This window comes from Glycine max, chromosome 7 (assembly GCF_000004515.6).
Source record: "Glycine max cultivar Williams 82 chromosome 7, Glycine_max_v4.0, whole genome shotgun sequence".
Taxonomy (NCBI): Eukaryota; Viridiplantae; Streptophyta; class Magnoliopsida; order Fabales; family Fabaceae; genus Glycine; species Glycine max.
This window is the reverse complement of record NC_038243.2, coordinates 8121660-8145035: the sequence shown is the minus strand read 5'-3', so window position 1 is coordinate 8145035 and position 23376 is coordinate 8121660. Positions and strand designations below refer to the sequence as shown.

At 29.5% G+C, this 23376-nt stretch overlaps 2 protein-coding genes across 2 annotated transcripts; both read right to left on the bottom strand.

Annotated features, from left to right (window-relative positions):
* Nucleotides 1-1674: 1674 nt before the first annotated feature.
* Nucleotides 1675-5885, bottom strand: LOC100500202 (uncharacterized). Its single transcript, NM_001251486.2, has 2 exons — nt 5275-5885; nt 1675-2034 (listed from the first exon to the last, which is right to left on the bottom strand). Exon 1 carries the CDS (start codon nt 5747-5749, stop codon nt 5279-5281), a length of 471 nt encoding a protein of 156 aa, NP_001238415.2. The 5' UTR covers nt 5750-5885; the 3' UTR covers nt 1675-2034; nt 5275-5278.
* A 12049-nt stretch (nt 5886-17934) lies between these two features.
* LOC106799436 (uncharacterized) lies at nt 17935-21183 on the bottom strand. The gene is made up of 4 exons (XM_014777869.3): nt 20794-21183; nt 20463-20534; nt 18340-18492; nt 17935-18166 (listed from the first exon to the last, which is right to left on the bottom strand). The coding sequence occupies exons 2-4, from the start codon at nt 20466-20468 to the stop codon at nt 18071-18073; spliced, it is 255 nt and encodes an 84-aa protein (XP_014633355.1). The 5' UTR covers nt 20469-20534; nt 20794-21183; the 3' UTR covers nt 17935-18070.
* Nucleotides 21184-23376: the final 2193 nt, after the last annotated feature.

Genomic DNA, 23376 nt, shown 5'->3' with positions numbered 1-23376 from the left:
ATAAATTTACTTGTAATCCCGTGAATACTGTCATGACATTATTGTGTGTTTGTTTTCTTATCAGTCCCATCCATTAGTCTTATAAAACTATTGTTCTAATTATCAACTGTATTGACTCAAATCCACAATAATTTCTTTTTAAATGGATAAAAAAACATGATACTCCCCATTTAAGAAAGAAATTCAAAATATTGATGAACACCTTGAAACAAAATGGTTCTGAATTTAGGCTGGTCAAAAGGCCCACACTGTTAAGAACATCAACAATATTGCAGTTATTTTACATTTCAATATTATTTTTATTAGAGTTTACATTTATGTTTATGTAGTTAAATGTTGTTAAGGCTCATAAGTATAAATCCGGTTGCATATAATTAGGGTGTGCTTGATTTAAGATGATGAATTTGAGATGTAATTGAATTGAAGTGGTTTTGAGGGTGAAAGTTGTGGGATGGGTATATGTTAGGGGTGATTTTGAGCTACAAGTTATAAAAAAATGAGTTTTATTGGGTAAAATTTTTATCCCAAAATGAGCTCAAAGGGAGTGAATTTGGACTAATAACTAAGATAAAGAGTTCCTATTCCAAAATTACCTGAGAGAATTTGTGATCCTGGTTAAATTGAACATTTTAGTATCTACATAATTAGTTATCCTATTCACATAATTGGTTATGTAAGGTTATGAAACTTTTAAATTTTATTGAGTTAGTCTTGGGTCACCAACATAATCAATTATGTTTATAACATAATTGATTAAGTATGACATTGGATTGGAATATTTTGATGTCGGATTGATCACATAATTGATTATTTTGTTAGCATAATCAATTATGCATCTATTGAATCGTTCAAAAATTGAATCCAACTGATTTTAGGTTTGTAATATAATCAATTATGCTTATAACATAATTGATTATGTAATCAAACGAAGTTGCATAATTGATTGTGTGATTTTCATAATCCACTATCAACTTAATGTTAAAAAAAAAATTGTCACCTAACAAGTAGGAACCTTTTTTATTTAATAGGGTAAAATTGACATTTGATCCATGTCTATTTTTTTAACCTTTCCTTTTTATTTTTTACCTACTTACTACTTTAATTCAAAACTTTCATTTCTTTTACATTTTTTTTCATCTCAACCAAACAATTTCACTTTGTACTCTCTTTTATCTATCTGATCATCTTTATTAGGATTTCTTCTCCCAATTATATTTTTTTATTATTCACAAAATTCAAACCAAGACCTTGTTTAAGTAAACCATGTCTCACTTGGACCAACAACTTGTGGGTGGTTGGTGAATGTATTTTCAAGTTTCAGCTAAAACAATTAATAAAAAGTTGGGTAATAATTAAGCACCAAACTACTTCCAGCCGTGGGACCGGAAGCAATTGTTGATGGTGGAATTGGACCATTGGTAGGGTCTATTTTTTGTTATAAGGATTCTCAAGTTTTTTTTTTTATAAACAACATTTAAATCTGTATTTTTGATATAGCGTACCTTTTTCAAAAAGTATTATTAATTCTCAAGAAAATAATATTTTGTTTTTTTATTTGTTTTTCTAATAACTTGCTAAGAAACTGTACATCAAACACGTATTAACATGGTTACATTATAATTATAACAAGAATACATTTTTAAATATAATTTATATAAAACAAATATTATTTTTGTAATTTAAATAAGTTTCTTGATCAAATTCATAACTTAAGTTCTTGTTTAATAAAAGTTTATTGGATACATAATTAACTAAATCATTTACTAATTAATTTGATAATGTAAGGAAAAAAAGGGAGATAATTTACATGGCCATACTACTACAACAGAGAATATTAAATAAGAAACGTCCAAAGTGGCCTTATTCAGGGGTAATATGAACATTAAAGTGGATTCGTCGTGGCATAAATACGATGATGTAAAAGTAATACTATCCTTGTAATATTACATTACACACAATCTGCACTTAGTGGACACTGGATGGATGCTATATCATTACATAACACACGAAGGCTGCGAATAAGTAGCTAATACCCTGCATACATAAAGGAAGATCAAATCTACGTTAGACTCCACAAAATTAAAGGCTGGCTAAAAAAAGAAAGAATACCGTTAACGAAACTAGAACAGATTCTTGGCCTTAAAAAACAAACTGTTTTATTAATGCAACTAAATATCATTCGTAAGTCAACTGGAACAGATTCTAGGACTTAAAAAACAACCTGTTTTATCAGTGCACCAAAATATAATTCGTAAGTCAACTAGAACAGAATCTAGGACTGAAAAACAGCCTGTTTCATCGATGCAAAAGAAATTTTATAATAAGATATCTTGGCATCTCATCCCGGTCTTCTATTCTCCCAAACCAAAAGAAAAAGGAAAAAGGAATTTGCAGTGCACCAAACCACCGTGCATGGCTTCAGCCTGAAGTCTTGTAATAATGGGAATATGTCAGAGTCTCACAGACATCAGAATATGCTTTCTTCCTAGATTGAAGGAAGACTTCTAAGTTGGAGCAAAGTAATATTTTCAAGTTCAGTGGATTACCGAAAGTCATATTAATGGAACTGAAACGTGGTTAACATAGGAACAAGAACCACTCAGACTCAAAGACACTGGAGTGGGAAAACAACAATGGATCTATGAAAATCAAGCAAATAGACAGAATACTTCAAAGCTTAAGCAAAACTCCAGACCTCATAGGACCAAACAAAATCCATAGTAATAGTCACTAATCAAGTGGACCTAACTAAATAAACAAGTCAGTAGCATAAACCCTAAGCAAGTCAATTTCTAAAATGACCCTCCCTCCGGTCTTAAATATAAGAGAGAGAAAAAACATTTTTTTCTTGGTCTCAAATATAAGAAAATTTCAACTAACTATCTTATTTAATGCTGTAATATCTAAAACACCCTTCATTTAATTGAGGTGTTAGTTTCAATGACTCTTTCTTATGTTGAATACCAAGTTCCAATGAAGGGTAAGTTGGAAAAAAAAAACCTTTCAATTGAAATTTATGCAATCATATGTGGTTAACCAACTTTCTTAGGAGGTGTTTGGTTTGATTGTTTTCTATTTTACTGAAAATAGAAAATGGTGATGGAAATGCGTTTGGTTGGATTTTTGAAAATATTTTCAGTAAAAATATTTTCTTAAACGAACCAAAAACTGAAAACAATAAAATCTCGTTTTCAGTGTTTTTAGTTGAAACTGGGAATCTCATCTTGGTTAAAATAAAAACACGGTGGCAAGGAATGTAATTTTAAGCAAATCTACGCATTTTCAGTGCTTTTATTTCTTGAAAGCAGAAAACAAAAAATCAAATCAAACATGTTTTCAGAATTCTAATCTTTTGAAAATGAAAACAGTTTTCAGAAAATAAAAACAGGAAATGAAAATAGAAAATGAAAATGGAAACCAAACACACCCTTAGTTAACGTGACATTTTTTTTTCTTATATTTGAGACCAGAGGAAGTAAGTAATAGCAAAATAATTTGCAACCAGATAAATTTAAGAGAAATATCCCATCAGTTTCTAAATGTTAAAACCAAGGCAAACGGTTAACACGGAGAACTTATGGCATGACAGGTAAGGATACCAATGCATGGTAGCGGATTTTGTAAAGGTGGAATGGTGATAACAATATATTAAGCATATTGTGGGCTGGCCAACCCAAAAAAACCAAACCAATATCTGAGTGTGGTGATCAACAAAAAGATGCTATTGACAGAGTCAGTAACTTTGCCACTGTCAATAGAAAGCTACGAGAGTCCGGCTCAGAACCAACCACCAAATTGCTAGAATTTCTTTTTCAATTTACCTACTTAGAATAGAACAGAAACAAGTATACCAAAGCAGTGAACAAAATAAACAAACACTAAATTCCATCAAGCCATGGGTCAAAAAGATGAAGATTAAATAAGAAATAGCATGAGCAAGGTAACAAAATTTATCAATAAAAATGCAAATCAACATCCTCGTACATTTAAAACAGTAGCAAAAAACTTTAAGCAGGAAAACTAAATAAAATTTTGAGGGTGACAATGGTGTTATGAAAACAGCAAAGATCTAGAATTATTTCAAAGTCTGATATCATCTAATAGTAATACAAAAAAGGAAAGAAAGCATAATTAACACACCACAAAAGCTTTTGCCAGCCATGGATCTTCATGTTGAAGAAAAGAGAAAACTCCGTTGGCAGGAAACAGTCCATCAAAAATTAGTCAAAGCTTAGATAACAAGTAAAATTATTAATAATAACTGTTACCCACTTATCCCAATACAAATCCAATTATGTTACCAATATTCTCTAAAACTTAATGATTATATTGATAATACTATGGTTCTATTTCAAAGAGTTTATTTACAGCTTATTTAAACTTATCTTAGAAGAATGTTTGAGAAAGTTTATGAGAGTAGTTTATGATATATTTATAGGCTGTTTCAGCTTAAAGCTCTCAAACATAGCTATGAAAACAACTTATATAGCTTATATGAAAACAATTTAACCTTATTTCCTCTTTAATTGTAAAAACAACTTATACATACTATGTTTACTTAAAAAATACACATATTAAATGATAGTTATTTACCCCAAACAAGCCATGCCATCCCAAAAAAACTATACTAAACCCAATGAAAGGACAATGTCAGCCTGTAATTCTAATGAACACATTCTCAACAAGCTGCCAATCAGACTCATGATATAAAATCCCTCAAAGTGAAGAAGATAACAATGACCAACAAATTAGATTTTCAATTTTTTCATGGCCCCGTGTCATCATTTTGCTTTTGCAATGTAACAAAACATGAAAATGAAAGAACTATATAACAGTACAGCTCTCTCTGTCATTCTATCCCTATCTAAAGCTTTGTTCACATTTCCAATTACAACACATAAAACCACAAAACAAAAAGGAACAACCAAATCACCGAAAAAATTAAAAGGAGCATAATTATAAAACAGTCTATATGCATTTACACTATTATCAAATTGTCAATTTGTCATATATGATAAGTCCTTAACCTATGAACAATTACCCAAAAGTTATATCTATCGTAATTTTTTATTATTAACGGTATAATTATTTTACCAATAGTACATAAAAATTAATCGCTTGTTAGTTAAATTCGCATATTCTCACATCAAATAAATTAGATTCCTTTTTTTATAAAAAAAAATCAAATAAATTAGATTCCTGTGCAATTGAACATCACGCCTTTCTAATCAAGCATCACGAACCTGCGAAAAGAATATAAAAATAAACCCTCACCTTTTCACGAAGAAGAGTGCTGGCCCTCGCACGCGGGGCTATCGTCGAAATTCTTCGATGGATACTTCGCCGTGACCATACCGACCTCGAAGACGATATCATCGCCGGAGGAGCGGATTCCGGTGATGGACCACCACTTGAAGAACGCGCGAACCCTAATTCCCTCGAGTTCAGCGATTTTCCCCTTCACGATCTTCCCTGTGATGGTGTCGGAATAGGTGGCGACGTAGTTGTCCGGCGGGAGCGTGATCTTGCACGCGCCGCCGAGCTTGACGGTAAAGTCACCGGAGGTACGGTTCACGGCGTAGCCCAAGACGGTGGTGGCGGGGAGAAGACCGGCGGGTAAGCCGTGGTTGATGAGCTCCACGTGAGCCTGCGATGACGTTGATTTGGGGGTTTTAGGGTTAGGGTTTTGGAACGAATTGGATACGAGATTCAGAAGCAGAGCAAAGACGAAGAGGATTTTGGGATTCATGGCGATTTTTCGTTTCGATTCTAAGTTTTTTTTATTAAAAGAAATTATTTTCCTCTGGTCATGTATAAGGAAATGAAACTGATATTTTATTTTTATAAGTCAATTTTGATATTTATCACGGATTCACGGTAATGACGAGAGTAGATGAGAATATGCCTATAACTATTTATAAAAGAAAGATAAAATTGTATTTTTTTTTCCTTTAATTGACTTTAATTTTAATTTTAGTTTCTTTTTAAATTTATTAACAAATTTAGTTTTCCAATATGATGTTAAATTATCTAAATGTAATCCTCAAGCTTAAATTTAAAGTTGATTGTCATATGTTACTCTTATTCCACATTAAAAGGTGTGTCAAAGAGTCAACTCTAATATTTCTTTTATTCATCGTCTAATCAAAACGTAATATGTCAACTTTTGTCTATGTCAATCAACTTGACATAACTGGAAGACTAAATTTGTAAGTAAATTTAAAAGAGGACTAAAATTGAAATTAGAGACAACTAGAAAGATTAAAAATACAATTTTGCCTAAAAGAAATATTATGAATTTTGCTTAAAATTGAGGATCACAATTTTGCCCAAGTTTGTAAAAGAGAAGTGCTTAAATGTTTCATGTGAAAAAAAACTAAATATTATGAATTTTTAGAGTTAATAAAAAAATCAAGATCATGATAAATGATTTTGTATGTGTGTGATAATTTTATATTCGTGGTCTACTTGAGTCATTTCTCAATTAAAGATTAGATAGAAGAACCTCCACAAGATATTATAAATCGGAAAATAAGGTATGAGACATCTCGAGGAGGAGTAGATTTTTCAATTTTATTCTTATTTTTTTACAAATTTGAGAGAACCTTAAGAGTTTTTGAGTGTTGAAGAATGTGGACAACATCACTAAAATGCATCTTGATTATTGTTCTTGTCTATTGATATGTCTATGTTTATTTTATCTATGATTGTTAGTGTTATTCTAATCATAAGTGGCTAGTCCCCTAGTATGGGTTATGAAATAATTGTCCATTTGTACCATTCTCCTTGTTCTTAATGAAATTCTCAATTGTTTTTGTGTTAATTAATTATTTTCTTATTTTAATTTTTATTTGTCACTTATCATTCTAATACTTAATCAATTGCATAATAGTGATCATTTGCATTTAATTGGTAGATCTATGTAGAGAATGTTTTGCACCAAATTACATATCAAATTGTTTGGATAATCTTCTATAGATTAGTTAATATAAAATTAATCACAATTTAGTGTAAGTGTATAAGACAAGTGCTTAAGAGGTTTCATATGGAAAAAAAACTAAATATCATGAATTTTTTGAGTTAATTAGAAGACCATGATCATGTTAATTTTGTACAGCCACAATTATTTTGTATGTGTGTGATAAGTTTATACGTTTGCATCTAAATCCTAATTGATGATATTCTTTAATTAAGAAAATATAGAAGGAGAACATCCACAAAATATTATAAATAAAGAATAAGACATCTCTCCTTAAATTGAAGTTGATTTTTCAATTTTATTCTTATTTTTATAAGTTTGAAAGAGCCTTGATTTGAACGCAGACAACACCACTAATCATGGTTCGCATAGTGGTATGTCTATGTTTATTTTATAGGATTATTAGTGTTACCCATATCATAAGTGGCTAGCCCCCTAATTTGGGGTTACTGTTCATTCATATAATTCTCCATGTTCTTAATGATTTTTTTTTGTTTTATGTTAATTAATTTTTTCTTATTTTAATTCTTATTTGGAACTCATCATTCTACTACTCAGTCAATTGCATAATAGTGATCATTTGCATCTAATTGATAGATTCATGTAGAGAATGTTTTATACCAAATTGCATAATCAAACTGTTTGAGTAATTTTTGATAAATTTGTTAACCTTTAATTAATCATCCCTATAATTGATTGTATCCTTTCACTAAAAATTGGTACTAGTCATAACCCTTGGTCATTCTTATCATAATATTTATATTCATTTAATTATTTTCTTATAAAAATCAAAACCACAAATATTTAAAATTCTCCTTTTTCTATCATTTTAAATAAACTTAATTAATCAAAAATACAACCAACCGATCATTTGGATCTCATATTCAAACTTTCAAGTATACTATTATTATTATTATTATTATTATTATTATTATTATTATTATTATTATTATTATTATTATCATCATCATCATCATCATCATCATCATCATCATCATCATCATCATCATCATTATTATTATTATTATTATTATTATTATTATTATTATTGCCTTCGTTGAGGGGATAGACACATGTGCATCAAATTTGCAGCAGGACATAGGCAAATATGTTAGAAAAGTTATTTTACTATTTTCTTTAACTCTTTTTTTAAATAGATATACTTAAATCTACCGAGTGAGTCTAAAACCTCTTTTTCTTTGTATTGTGTAGTCATGGTCATTTAACCAAGATAGGCAAGATAAAAAAAGAATAAAACTTATGAAAGCAAGTGAGAGAAAAGAGGTCAACAAATTGGTGGTTTTGCCTATAAAAATAAAAGAAAAACAAAAGGGCTGGGAATTTAATATAACAAAAAGAGCAAGAGGAGAGAAAAAGGACACCTTTAATTAATAAGATTTGTGAGAATGTGAGTGACCTATGGAGCGGTTTAAGTTTGTCTTTTTATTCTTTAAAGTCAAACCCTAACGAGAGTTGAGTGACAGAGGAAATGGGATTGTTGATTTTGGAGCTTAAGTGAAGGTGAATCTAAGTTTAAGTGAGAGTACAATTTAAGCGTAGAATCACTTAAGCTTACGAGTCAAAATAACAGAAGAAGTTTGTTATTGGAAATGATGCTTAGATGAAAATCATAAAAGTAGTGAAAATATAAATAAGAACCTTTATTTTTCCACTTTGATACTCTCTCTCTCCCCTCATCCTCACTCACAACTTTTTTTTTATCCCACGATGTTATATTAGATAAATTTTTTTATTTATTTTTTGTCACACTATTTGGTAATTTGTCTATATCTATTTTTATATTTAAACAAATTATATTTTGGTGAATAAAGCCAATAATATTTAAGATAAAATTGTGGTGTTAATTGAATGCAAAAATAAATTCACTAAAATTTGTTACATGCGTTGACAATTGTCTATGTATATTTTTACACTTAGACAAATCTTATTTCATGAATAACACGGGTTAAATATGACGCTTGATATGCTATAGTTTTACACATTTCAAATGTATTTTTAGTGAACATTGCTCAATAATTTACTTCCACTAAATAAAGAAAATGACATTTAAAATATTTTTGTGGTGTTAATTGAATAAAAAATCAAATAAAAATGGTTACACTATTTGATAATTGTTTTGACTATTTTCACATTTGTTAATCAAATTTAGTGGATGACATAGTTTAAATAAACAATTTGATGTTATTATATATGTTTATCACAATTTAAATATTACACTTGTATTATTTTTATTGTGGTTTTACATATTTTAAATATTTTTTAATAAATATTGTTGAATCATTTAATTCCATCAAACAAAACTAAATACATTTAAAATAAAATCACAGCCTTAGATAAATACAAAATAATAAAGTGAAAATTTTCATATTCTTTGACAAATGTCTATGCACATTTTCACTATTAAATAAAAAATAAAATCCAAATAAAAATACTCAACTCTCTATATGCATGTTGTGCGGGTCAAAAAGCTAGTTGAAAGTACTACCATTAAATTCATATGGCCAAAAGAAATACCTGAGAATTTATATATTACATGAAAAGAAAGCTTGAAGCAGTCAGTCATTGGATTGAAATTTTAATTTAACAACAATCATTTATTTGATTCAATAATTTTGTAAAAAAATGAACAATAATATTTAAAAATAAGGATTTTACAATTAAAAAATATATTTTATAATTGATGAAAAGTATAGGATAATAAACATTTATCAATGATTTTATAAATATGTAATTAAATTTAAACTAATTTATAATTAAAGCTACATATTTTAAAGTAACTAATATAATTTAAAATATTTTATAATTGATTAACATATTTTAAAATATATATCATAAACAATAATGATTAAAAATAAGGATTACAATATCAATGTAAATATGTATCTATATAGTATATGTAAAAGAAGTTTGGAAATCTTATCAATCATTATATCAAATTTTTAATTTGACAATAATGATTGATTTGATTCAAAGTTTCATCAATCATTAGATTAAATTTATAATTTATAATTTGCGGATTTTAATTTCACATCAATCATTTATTGATTGTTGCCAAATTTATTGTAAATTTTTTTCATAAAATAAAACGTTCAAGCAAATATTAAATCAAGAAAGTGATATCAATAAAAAAATATATTCAAATTAAAATTATAATAATAATAAAAATATAATTTTATCATAATAATTTATATATTTATGTGACTTCATCTAAATGAATTAAGTGAAATTTCTACTTGCATTTATAAGAAAAAGAATTCATCGTTGTGTTATATTTTTATAATTCATAGTTTAATATATTATCATATGCATATCAATGTATTAAATTAAATTAAATTAAAATCTTCCCAATTATAAGAAAATAATGAATAATTTATTTAGGTGAGAACATAATAAATAAAGAAATGAATAGTTACTTTCCTAGAAAATTAAATTTTGGCACTAATTTTTCATGAAAAAATAGTAATGATTATGTCAATTTAATTTGATTTTTTAATTAAATATATATTAATTATCTAAATGAATATTTAACTTTGATTGTACAAAAGTATTTAGTTAAATTTTTTATCCGTATGAGTTTAGTGTAAATTTTTCAACTTGTTTTTATAATAAAAATGTTTATCCATGTGATACATTTTATATATTTATATGATAAGCTAAGTCTAAACTTAAATTTCTCTTTATATTTTTATGAAAATTATTGATCTCCTCTATTAAATTTTTTTATACGTTCTAAGATGGTAAATTAAAACATTCAATGAATTATTTAAATAAAGAAATAGGCATTCATAAAAATTATATTTAAATTAAAACAATCATAATAAAAAATAATTTAGCAATAATAATTTATATACTAATATGACTTCAGTTAAATTGTTTTTCCTTGTAAATTAGGTAGAAATTTCTACTCTCTTTTATAAGAAAAATAACATTCATCCACGTGTTATAATTTATATATAATTTTTATTTTAATACGTTGGGATATCAATGTATATCAGAAAATTAATAATTGCCTAAGTGTAAGAAAATTATGAATGATTTATTTAATTTAGAAGATAATAAATAATAAATAATAAATTATTTGTTTTAAAAATTAATTTTAGATATTAATTTTGCATGAAAAAATAATTGTGATAATGTTGATTTAATTTGATATTTTAATGTATATATATATTAGTAAAACAACATGAATTGAAAAAAAAAGAAAAAGAAAATAACAACATTTACAATGACACAATGTAAAATACCCAAGTGTTTCGTATAATTTTTAAAGGCGTTTTTTTAATTAGGGTTCAAGGACAAAAGAGAGAGAAACAGAAAGAATCTTAAAGAAAAAAATCATATATAAAAAATGACTAGCTAAGATTTAAATTGATATATTGAATATACCTTTACTAATTTATGTAGTTTCTCCCCTCATAGTCCTAATATAGATGGGTGAAAAGATGAAAAAAATGATGATTCACATATCAAAATACATGCACACTTTAAATTAATAGCACATAAAAATTCATCGTTGAAATGGTTGCATATTTTTTCTCTTAATAGTAGTAATCTTGGCTTTGTATACAGAGTTTATCCTAAACATAATAAATGAGAATGATCATATACAAAAATCGAATGAAAAAGAATATATCTTTTGGGAGAAACAATCACCACGATTTTAGAGGTAGATAGAAGAAACAATCCCAAATTTTTGTCTCTTCAGTTATCACATAAATCAAAGAAAAAAGGGGAATAATTTTGATAAATTGCAAAACAGCCCGACTAATTAATTGAAAAAATTTGAAAAATATTAAAGGAAAGATGAATTTAGTATGAAAATGAATGGAGAAAGAAATATCTTTTGGGAGAAATACTATTTTTTTAGCTCACACTTTACTTCAATACAGCAAGAGTTGCAAATTTGTCTCTCCAGAGTTTCTACAAACAAAAGACAATCAATATGAACCTCCATTTCTGTCATTCTCGTTACCCTTGTTGCTGCTGACGGCGCATTCACTATGAACTCCATTCTGTCATTCTCGTTACCCTTGTTGCTGCTGACGGCGCATCACTACCATGCATGGAGGAGCACCACTGCTCCTTTTTCTTCTCATATGATATGATATACATAACATTAAACACAATTCTTTCTTTCTAATCATGTTAAAGATATCTTAATAAATATTGGACTTAATATTGCTGCCTAATTATACTTTCATACATATATTTTTTTCATCAGTGTTTAAGTAAATTTTATATATTAAATTTATTGATAGTTTAGCAGTGAAGGAACATGTTATGTGATGTGCTCCATAAACTACAAATATATTAATTTTGGATTTTGTTGGAATGGTCCTACATGTACCCTATTTATCACTATTAAATACAGTACATGATCAGCTAAAAAATAGATTATATCAATAGAAATATATATTGCTTTAGTTAATATTAAATTTGGTATTATCGATTTACGTGGTTTATAGAGATGCTTTTACAAATGAATTATATTCTTTCGTGCATGCAGGGAAGTTTGGTTGGAAAAATTCACTCTTATTGCGAATTCCTTAACCAAGCAAGGGTATGATATACTTAAGTAATTTATTGCATGCCGAAGAAATCTTTCTTGACTTAAATGTCTAATTTTTTAGATGAGATATAGCATAAGGAGCTTATATTTCTATTTTTTATTTGAGCAACTTGCATTGTAATAACTATGAGAATTGACTATGAAGTAGCTGAGTTTTTTCCCCTCTTTTTTCCTTGTGAAACAGGTCGTGAGGAAACCAACATCACATGTCATGTAAGTAGATCTATATTTAAATCTTAATTTTTCTTAATTGTCCTGTGCTAATTACAAAAATAAACATTTTTTAAATGCTAATGAAAAAAATAAAAAAAAAATCAAAATTTATTTAAAACCTTTTAATTAACTTAAAAAATATATTTAATATTCTTTAATATACAAAGCTAGTTAGCTAGACCCTTTGCTAGAATATATTTTAGAATTTTCACAATAAAAATCCAAAAATACACATAATTGTTTAAACTCGTAATTTGTTTGGAGAACAATTCAATTTTTCAAATAAATGCAGTAGTATAAAGTTAAGAGGTGCATTCTAAGAGATAGTGGGATATATCTTAATTCTTCTAGAACTATAGTAGCATAATGAAATGGTAGTGGAAACTGGAAAGTCAGGAGTTGCATTTCAATAAGTAGTGAGATGTATCTTAACTCTTCCAGAACTTCGGTACCATGATGAGATGAGACAATTAAGATTCTCCAAGTCTCATTCATGAATAGAGCCATGAACCTTTACTATATACAGGACTCATGTGAAAAAGACAAATCATCCCAAGCAAAGCAAGAGAAGAAAGTAAGTTGTGATCACTTGTGTGAGAGACCCTTAGAGTGATATATAATTTGGAATAAGCTATAATTCTTGTAATCATATTCGATATAGGTAAAAAATGTCAAACTACATTAATCATTGTATTTACATTTAAAATCTTTTGGACAAGTTAGTGATTATGTTAGTGATATCTTTTTTCCGACATAACTACTGATTTTTGTTTGTCATTGCAGGCTTACAGATGAGTGGTCAAAAAGGCTCAAGATCGCTCTCTTCTTACCCACAAATGCTATCAACTATACAATGAAGTAAGTTTATGGCATATAATGTTATTGTTTTTTTTTTTAATTAACATTGTCTTTTGTGATGAAATCTTATACATATTTAATAATGTTTGAACTTAGGATTATTGGTAGACCCATTGATTATGTGTTTTTTCACATAATTCAATTCAACAATCTTAACTTATACAATTATATGATGAGTAAAAATTTGGTGAGTCATATACATAAAAATTGATTCTCTTATAAATTTTACCATGAGAGAATTCTTTCATGTTTGTTATTAACTGAATGTATATATTTAGTTGCATATTAATGTATTTTCTAACATATATATAAGACAAATATTTTGTGCAGTGTGCAAAAATTGAGCTTCCTTCACAAACTCTTATCTTATCTATAACCCAAAGCAAATATCATTATTTAGGAGCAATTTTTTCAGAAGTGAGTGTGGAAGTCAATATCATTTCACATTATTATTTAATTTTCCTTAATTTCAAGTTGTAATTTTGTTGGAACATTTAGTTAGACGTGGGAGAATTAATTTCCTATTTTTTTCAATATTTGCAAGTTGACTAATCAGTGCATAACGCAGGATACGATATTTGTTGAACTTGCCTAAGTATGCATTTTGGCTTGTGGGTCAAAGTAACCCTAAGTCATGAACAAAAGGTTCAAAGAGTTGTTGTAAGCCAGAAGACCCTTCAAATAGTCAATGAACCTTAACAAATTTGTTGATGCAATAAAAAAGAAAATGAACATATCACATAGGGCTGATGGAAACTGTTGTTGGTGAGAACATTGCAAAAGAGAATAAGGTGTAAAGGAGAAGAGTGAAAGATAAGGAAGGAAATGGTTGACACGTGTTGTAGCAAGGTGAGCTAGAGGCAACAACTTTGCATAAGCTGACACATTGGTTGGATTGTAGTTTTAAGAAGTGTTTTAATTTATAATTTTTTGCTTAAACATTTTATAAAATAGGTACTATGGATTTTTTCCAAAATTATTCTCTGTCTATTTTTTGTTGTTTTATTTGATTTTAGTTCTCTTTATTGGCCATGTCATGTACAATCTGTTTTAGCGAATGGGGTTATGGACTTGGTATCTGTACACGTAGACTATGATTATTAAGAGATCTTCTACTTTCCTTTGATTTTTGTATAGCTTTCAATTAGCCTGTGTTTTGGATTGTTGAAACATGGAACTGGTTTGATTAGAATCATATATTCAATATATTCTTACTACAAGAAAAATAATATATGCCTACAGAGATTTTTAACTATAAACATAAATTATTATAAGTAAAAATAAAAAATACTTATATTTACAATTATTTATTATAAGTAAAATTTAAAGATTTATACTTATTATTATTTGATATAAATAAAATTCAAAATAACTTTTACCTATGATTATTTGATGTTGATAAAATCTTATAAAACTTACACCTCCATTACTATAGATAAAATTTAAAAAGTTTCTGGCTACATATACAAAATGTAGGTAAAATCCCATAAAACAAATCCATATTAAAAAATTTAAAAAGTTGCACCTACTTTTGAAACACATTCATTCTTTTCTCCCACACACACAAGCAAATGAACCAAGTTCTTCTTCCCTGTGATAAGATCGTACAAATTTTGGAACCCTAATTTATTACATTTCATTTTGGACTTTCATCTGAATCGTAAAAATCAATCATGTCGCGCCACTCGCATCCTTGCTTCTTCGTCGTGGAACCAGGTCGTCTGCGACGATCGGAGCCCGTTGTGGCGGCTCAGGCTTTCTCGATGAAGGATTTCCCCTCTGTTGTTGTTCAGGTGGACGATTTTAGCTGCGTGAGGTGTGACCACGACATTAAGATCCGCTCCAACAGCGACAGAGCAGTGCAACTAAGGTAGAGAGACAAAGAGATAGTCGAACATGGTTCGAGTTCTAGATCGATGACACCGGTGGTCCAAGCCTCCAAGGTCGACGATGGTGAAGTTTGGAAAACAGAGGTTAATCTCCCCCCCCCCCCCCCCCCCTTTCCCCTCTCTGATTTGGTTTGGTGGAATGTTAAGGTCCATTCTAATTTGCGAGTGGTTGAAAAGTGAGTTTGGGTTTACGGGACATCAGTATAACTAAAATAAATAAATTAGTTCTTGTTTTAGAGTAAAATAATTTTATCTATAACTTTAAAATTATTTTAAACTATTTCCTAAAATAAGTGTAATAAGAGTATGTTTCAAATTTATTTTTTATTTTTAATATTTGTATAAAAGGTAAAAAAAATAAGGGGGGAAATCATTCAAACTAAATAAAAATAAATAATATTTTTATAAATAGTTGTAAAAACAAACATTTTTCAAATTATAAATATAATAAAAATGTTTAATTACATTTTGAGCCTTAATTGCATTTTGTGGCAAAGCCATTGATTATGTGTTCTTCCACATAACTCATTTCAACAACCTCGGCTCGTATGGTTGTATGATAAGCAAAAAATTTGATAAGTCATATATGGGAATATTCTCATTAAATTTTAACAAAATATTTTTTAGCTACTGTTGGCTAAATGGATACATCTTTGTGCTGTGCAAGCATTGAGCTCTCTTCATAAACTGCACTTAAATGTATTTTCTAGTATATAAAAATCATGTAAGTATTACATCTTTGTCCAGTGTGCAAGCATTGAGCTCTCTTCATAAACTGCACTCTTATCTACAACCGACAACAAATATTACTTGTTAGAAACAATTTTTTCAGGGGTTAATATGATGCTAATATCATTTCATATTATTATTTTTCTTAAATTTCAAGTTGTCTTTTGATTGAACATCAGCTAGACATGGGGATTTAATTTCCTGTGTTTTATTCAATATTCACAATTTGTCTAATTAGTGAAAGACACATGATACAATATTTGTTGAACTTGTCTAAGTATGCATCGTGGCTCTCGAGCCAAAGCCGTCATGAACAAAAGGTTTAAAGAGCTGTTGTAAGCCAGAAGGACACGAAATCAGAGGAAAGAGAAAGATGTTATAGAGGGGGGAAATGAAAGCAAGGGAAGAAAATGGTTTCCACATGGTGCTATAGCAAGACGAACTAGTAGTAGCAAGGCTTGTGGCTCTAAGAATTCGTCTAATTTATAAAGTTTTGTATGGACAATTTATAACAGGCACTATGGTTTCTTTTTCTTTCAAAATTTATCTAAATTTGGTTATGTTGTGTTTGATTTTAGCTCTCTTACTTTGATGTCATATACTGTCAATTCAAGCAAATAGGTGTGATGTTTTTATGGGTTTTTGTTATTTGTACAAATAGATTAAGATTATGACATTAAAGTTTTTAAGTAGTATCGTAGTCATTGCTCGATTCTTGAGAAGGAGCACCTCTACCTCTGATTTTTTGTACAGTTTCCTGTTCACTTATGTTTTGACTTTAGAGGTTATGTTTGACACAACTTAATCTTGACTTATAAGTTTCTAAGTTAAAGTAAAAGAGCTTAAAATAAAAAGTAAAAATTGTTTGTTAACTTTTATTCTTTTATCTTAAAACCAAATTAGCACATATAATGATAAAAAAAATAGTACATATAATAATCTTCATAGTTCATACACCATACATCTTCTCAGATTTTATTTTGTTTCTTATGTGCAATTTACGGTTGTGGTTCCAAAGTTTCCGCGTTGCCAATTTTTCATGTATTTTTTTTACCAGAGGTTTTGGCTTTGGGTGAAGATCTTAGAGACAAAGAGCATGGAATGTTGGGGTACTATTGAAAACAAAACAAAGTAAAGTGAAATATGCTGTAACAAGAATCGAAGAGAGTCGTTGACAAAATAAGCTCCGCTTAAGCTTTGTAAAAGCTACTCTGACCAACTTTTTCTAAAAGCTACTTTTTATAAAATTTACACTATAAAATAAGTCACTTAAAATTTAAGAAGTTTTGTGTAAATATTGTTTGGGAATGCTTCTCCTTTTAAGGAAAAAAGAAACTGAAATTAAGTTGGGCCAAACACACCCTGAATAATTGAAAAATATGGGATCGGTTTGTTTGAATTAGAATAATGCTATTGCCATATATTCAACAAATTGCAAGAAAATAAATTGATCAGAACCCTCACATCAAAAAAAAAAAAATTGATCAGAACCCATTTAATGGCCATGGCAGTCAAACATTACTCATTTATGTTCATATTCCTCTACTATGCATGGTTTTTCTTAGTGTATCTTCAAAATGAAGCACAGATGCAAATTTTAATTTTATCAGATTGAGTTAATAGTGAGGCTTTTAAGCCCTTTCAAAAGTATATGTAAAGCGGCAAATTACTCATTGTTAAAGGAAAAATCTTCTATTATACAGAAATCACTGTCAATGACACTAGAAACAATTGTCTCCAATTAACTTTATTAATCAAATGTAGAAATCCTCTAACTTGGAGGACTACATCAAAAAGTAAAAAAACAATGATTCAAAACCTGGAGGAGTCCTCTAACTCATTCAATCTCTCATCCTTCTTCCTCTTCAATTCAGCCTCATAATCTCTCAGCCTTTCATTCATTTTCTCCTGTACTCAACACAAGTATACCCACATCAAACACTTGAAAAAAGAAACAATCTTTGAAGAGAAAGGAAAAAGGGTTTCAGATTATGCTACCAACCCTCGACTGGGTAATTCAAAAACCCATAAATTTGAAGAGACAGAACAAGCAATTGAGAAGAGAGTGATGCTATGCTAACCTTGTAGTTAGTTTCAAGGCGGTGCATGACATAGAATCCAAGGATGCCTCCAAAGATTGTACCAGCCATGATCCGAATGTAGCCCCATTTCTGAGAAGCAGTTCTCATCATCGTTGTTTCACTCTTGATTAGTTCATAGAACGGTTTCAGGATCTGCGTTAAATGCTATCATGGGCTTACTGATTTGTGAGAATTATACTTAATGTATTCTAACAAAACATGGAAAGGCCTGTAATGATGTTTATAAAGAGATGAAGGACTTGATTGAATTGTAGAGTTTCAAATTGGGACCAAGCATTGATGATGTAGATGTAAATTTGTGATACTACATGGCATTCTCAATCAAAATTTTATTCTGTCATACAAATGTGTTAATTATTTAAAAATGGGTATGTGAAGCTGTGAAACAATGTATAGAATATTTGTAACCCTTGACAGCAGGGACGCTCAGTTGGAGATGCTGATGCCCATAGGGCAAACCCAAAGGTAAAACAACTAAAGCTTGAGAAGCTTTAGGCCTACCAACATTTGTTATTAGTTTTTTTAAAATAAAAAAGGTCACTCGACTAAAATGTCTAATACTTAAAATAACAAAAAATTCTCTCAATTTTTGCGTTAGGCCTCACTAGTAACAAATCTATATATGTGACTGTTTTACTTACAGTATAGTCTAAAGGGACATAAAAATCTAACTTAGGAACAAGGAATTGAATTAAACAAGTGGGTAATAATGTTGAAAGTTGAAAGCAAGAGTTGCCATAAGTAATGTGGTGTAGGGATGTCAATTGATGGAAGTTACCAAAAATTTTACACAACATCCAAGCAATCAATGATAATAGAATGTCATGATCCAACACATCATATTTTAGGAAAATTGAATGTCATGATCCATCACATCTCTGCATATATATTTAGTATTAACATGTGTACCAGCAATCCTAAAATGTTCTGTGCACCTATTTTCCATTCAAAGACACTAAGCAAGATTAGAGACTCCAAAATTAATTTTGTTTTATACCAATTGCTATTATGCTTTGCTGTGTCTTGCTAAATGCATATTTAATTTGAAGCAACTTCATTATTTTTTATATTATCTGTTAATGCTTTAATTGGAATATAGTTTACAAGCCAGGTAATATATAATTTAGATATATGTGCAGACATGTAATATTGTCATGTAAATTTTAATTTTTAATTATTGTTACGTTAGAGCATGTGCATGCAACTGTTTTAGAGAGAGCTAGTGATAAGTGAAGCTAGCTCACAAACAATTCAAGATGCAGTTAGCTCTATAAGCTAGGCTCATGAGTCATGATTTGAGTCTTATTTGAGAATTGAATTTTTGACCCTGTTTAGTAAATGAGCTGAGCTTCAGCTTTTAATGGTTTGTTCTGATACAGGTCCATTAGTAGCAGCCCAAGGAGATGGACCTTGGATATGCAGGGTTTACATTAGAGAAATAAAGAAACAAACCAAAATTAAATAGACTAGGCTAGGACACATAGTCTTATCTGTTATATTTCTTTTTTGGTTGGGATGCACTAATAGTGGAGAGGTAGTTATATAGGAGTAAAACAGGAGGGCTATGACTTTTCTTTCTGTTGTTCCATTCGGCATTTCGGCTTCTGCCTTGGGCTAGGATAGTTTTTCTGTGGAGTATAGCTCTTGGGCAGGAATTAACAATGTTTTCTATACCACCACAAGATGTTGAACTCACTTTGATAGGGTGGAAGTACTTTACTTCCCATGTTCATTTATTTTTCTAAACCATAACTTGATGAAATCTCATGGTTATCTATTTGTAGTGAGCCTGATGAATTTTTTATCCCCTATTAGGTGGAAAACATGACTCAGAAAGCCCAGCTTCAAGAAGTTGAGTTGGAAAGAACAAGTAAACAGTTAAAAGAAGCAATAGCAATACAGCAAAGCGAAGAAACTGCCAAATGCAAAGCAGCAAAGGAATTGATCAAGTCACTCATTGCCCAGGTAGAAACTCTTACCCCTCTACCCAATTTTCGAAACTATATTCTTATGATAGCTAGAAGTTCTCACTCATGAACCCAAATATCAACAACCCCCCAAAAAAATCATTTTCGTGCATTGCATTGGGTTTGCACCCTAACCTTCATCCACTCTATCACCTCATCCCATATCTCATTGCTCACTTCAGCATCATCTGGCAGACACAATATTATCTACAATTCAACCAATCAGAAAAATTAACACTAGTTTCTGCACAGATCATGCAAAACAAAAGCTAGCCTAGAGAAGAATTCAGCGATTGGCCTCATGGTTTACTAGCAATTGGAACATTTGGAAACAAGAGTGAAATCAAAGCAGACTTAGACGAGAAAAATACACAAGAGGATCAGTAATGCACTATGCAAACAACCAAAACTAATACTAAAAAACATTTAATTCCAGCAACCTAGCTATAAGGGTAAAGCGACAAACCTAACTTGGACAGAAGAAAAACCTAGGGCACGGCGGGGCGCACGGCGCACAATGCTTCGAAGCCAACCGCGAAACAGGCAACCACGAAACACGGCGCACAGGTAAAGCAAGATTAGCCTAGGGCAGGTCCTTCGAGGATGTCAGCTTCCAGCAGGTCCTTCGAGGTTCAGAGCTTCCAAAACCGCTTAAATTGTACGTCCTAAAAAGGGCTTTTTTTAGTAGTGTTCCTCTATTCTTTTTTCCTCCTCTTCAACTTCTATTCTATATATATAAAAAAAAAATCAATATTTTTCAGAACACACATGCATTGCATATTACCTTTCGGTAGAGAAACCACGAATTGATTCCTCTGTAAGTAAGAATCTAAAACAAAATCTAAAAGCAATTTTTATAATGAAAATGAAATAGAGAAGGAAAAATATAAAAAGGAATGTTATAGTAAGAACAAAATAAAATACCTTTAAATATATATTCACTACCAAAATAAAAATCCTTTAGAATTCACTGTAGTGCTTTCAAATCTTGTGTCCCTTTATTTCTCTCAATTGCAGTTAATTTATATGAGAAATGCTAATTGACAATTGAAATCAGTGAATTGTGTTAAATTTTCAATTAAAATCTTATTAATATATATTTTCAATTAAAATCTTATTAATATATATTTTCAATTTCAAAATTCAATACATGTATGCATGTTCCTTTCTACATTTACGTTTTGCTGCACGTTTCAGTTTTTAACATTTTATTAAATTAAATTGCAACATGTTTCCATTCCGGAGCATTTTTGAAATGAACAATCACAAAACTTTTCATTTATTTTGTTCATTGGAAAGTAAAGTTCCATATTCTTCGAATATTGTATAATTAAAACTTACTATTTTAAATTTATTTAATAACTGCACAATTAATTCAATTTAATTATCTCACATAAGTGCCTATTAAATGACTGATCTACCCCTAATTGTGGTAGAGAAAATGAAATTAACAATAATACTCCATGCCTACTTCCTCTTTTATATATATAGATAAATATTTAATAATTATAAAAATAAATCCCCCTTTTGTAAGTCTCTAGATTCGTCCCTTAAAGGAATTAGATGAAATAATGTAGTTAAAAACTATTATATGAACATGTGATAAGGATAATAGTTAGTAGAAGCCCAAAACTATTTTCTTTGATAATTTTTAGTTTTTATATATTTTTAAAAAAATTATTTTTGTGAGACTAATTCACCCTTAAATAGGATATATTGTATTTTTCAAGCCATATTTTTAAAGTGGGTCAGCTCATTCCGACCCGGTTGAGAAAATTAAAATCAAAATATGTTAACCTATTTTATCATTCTTAATTCATGCAAACCCAATTAAGGATGTAAAGAGGTGAACAAATTTACCTAATCACAGAATCATAGTTCAAAACTGAAATCTTGTAAGGAAAATCAAGTACCTTATGGCTTGTGCTATGCATGTGACATATACTCATTTCTTTGATTTGTAAAATTAACAACTTTTCTAAACTAGTTTCTAATTCTATTAACGTGCCCAAAAAGTTAGAGGAGCAAAACAGAGCTGGACCTCTCAAACTAGCATTATACATGTCCCTTGTCCTTTTTATAACTTGCACATGTCCTACATTATGTTAGAAACAAATTTAGCCCTTTTAAGTAAGAGATGCGTTCCCTCCCCCCCCCCCCCCCCCTATTCTTTTGTCTCTTTTATTTTTCATGATTCATGACAGAGAGAATTGTGATGCAAATTTGTACTTGTGCATTTTTCTCTTTGATTATTTGTGACATGGGAGCTCAATAGCGTGAGAAAGAAGGTAAAGTACAAATCATACATTTATTTAATGGTGGCGGCTATATTAAGCATGTAAGGAAAACCATTTTCCTTCATGCTGTATTTGTATTTAACACATTTGCTTGTGACTCAATTAAGCTTCTTTTAGTCTGTGGCCATGATATAATTATTTTGTTTGCTAGCAGGGACACATTTTTGTTTAGTAATTCAAACTAGTAATCTAGTATAGAAGCCGTGCATAATGGATCTTCCTTTTAATCTTTCCTCCTTTCTTTTAATTATTTTGCAAGCAATAACTATAGATCTTTTGTTGCCTTTAATAATATAAAGTATAAACATCATTGGCCAGTGGCCACCCCAGAAGAGTTTGAAGTCAAACTTTGACCACTGCTTGAACTATCTACCTTGTTACCATATGTCAGTATTTCCAGTGGCCTCAAAGTTCCGGTCACTGCCACATTACTACTAGTTTCCAACTTCCACGAGCATATTTGTTATTTGGGAACGAAATTTGAGGTAGAAGCTTTTAAACATTTGAAATTATTTTATGGTTTGAGATCACCGTGTGTTTATAATTTCCATCAATCTTCACCAAACATGTAACCAAATTTTACTATGTGTGTTACGTAGAAGTTGACTAAGATCATAAATATGTGGAAGCATACAATAATTTCTCCCTAAAAAGCTGTACAAAAGAACAAAAAAGAAGGTTCAAAAGAGCAGAGATATTGCTACATATAAACAGAAAATGCAAAGAAGTATGACATATATTTATGGCACAAC

What these genes read in the sequence shown, in the direction of transcription:
- LOC100500202 (NM_001251486.2), bottom strand. Translation starts at nt 5,749, where the DNA reads ATGAATCCCAAAATCCTCTTCGTCTTTGCTCTGCTTCTGAATCTCGTA.
- LOC106799436 (XM_014777869.3), bottom strand. An exon ending in GCCTTGAAACTAACTACAAG is followed by an intron (nt 18,167 to 18,339) that starts GTTAGCATAGCA and finishes TGTTGAGTACAG; the next exon opens with GAGAAAATGAATGAAAGGCT.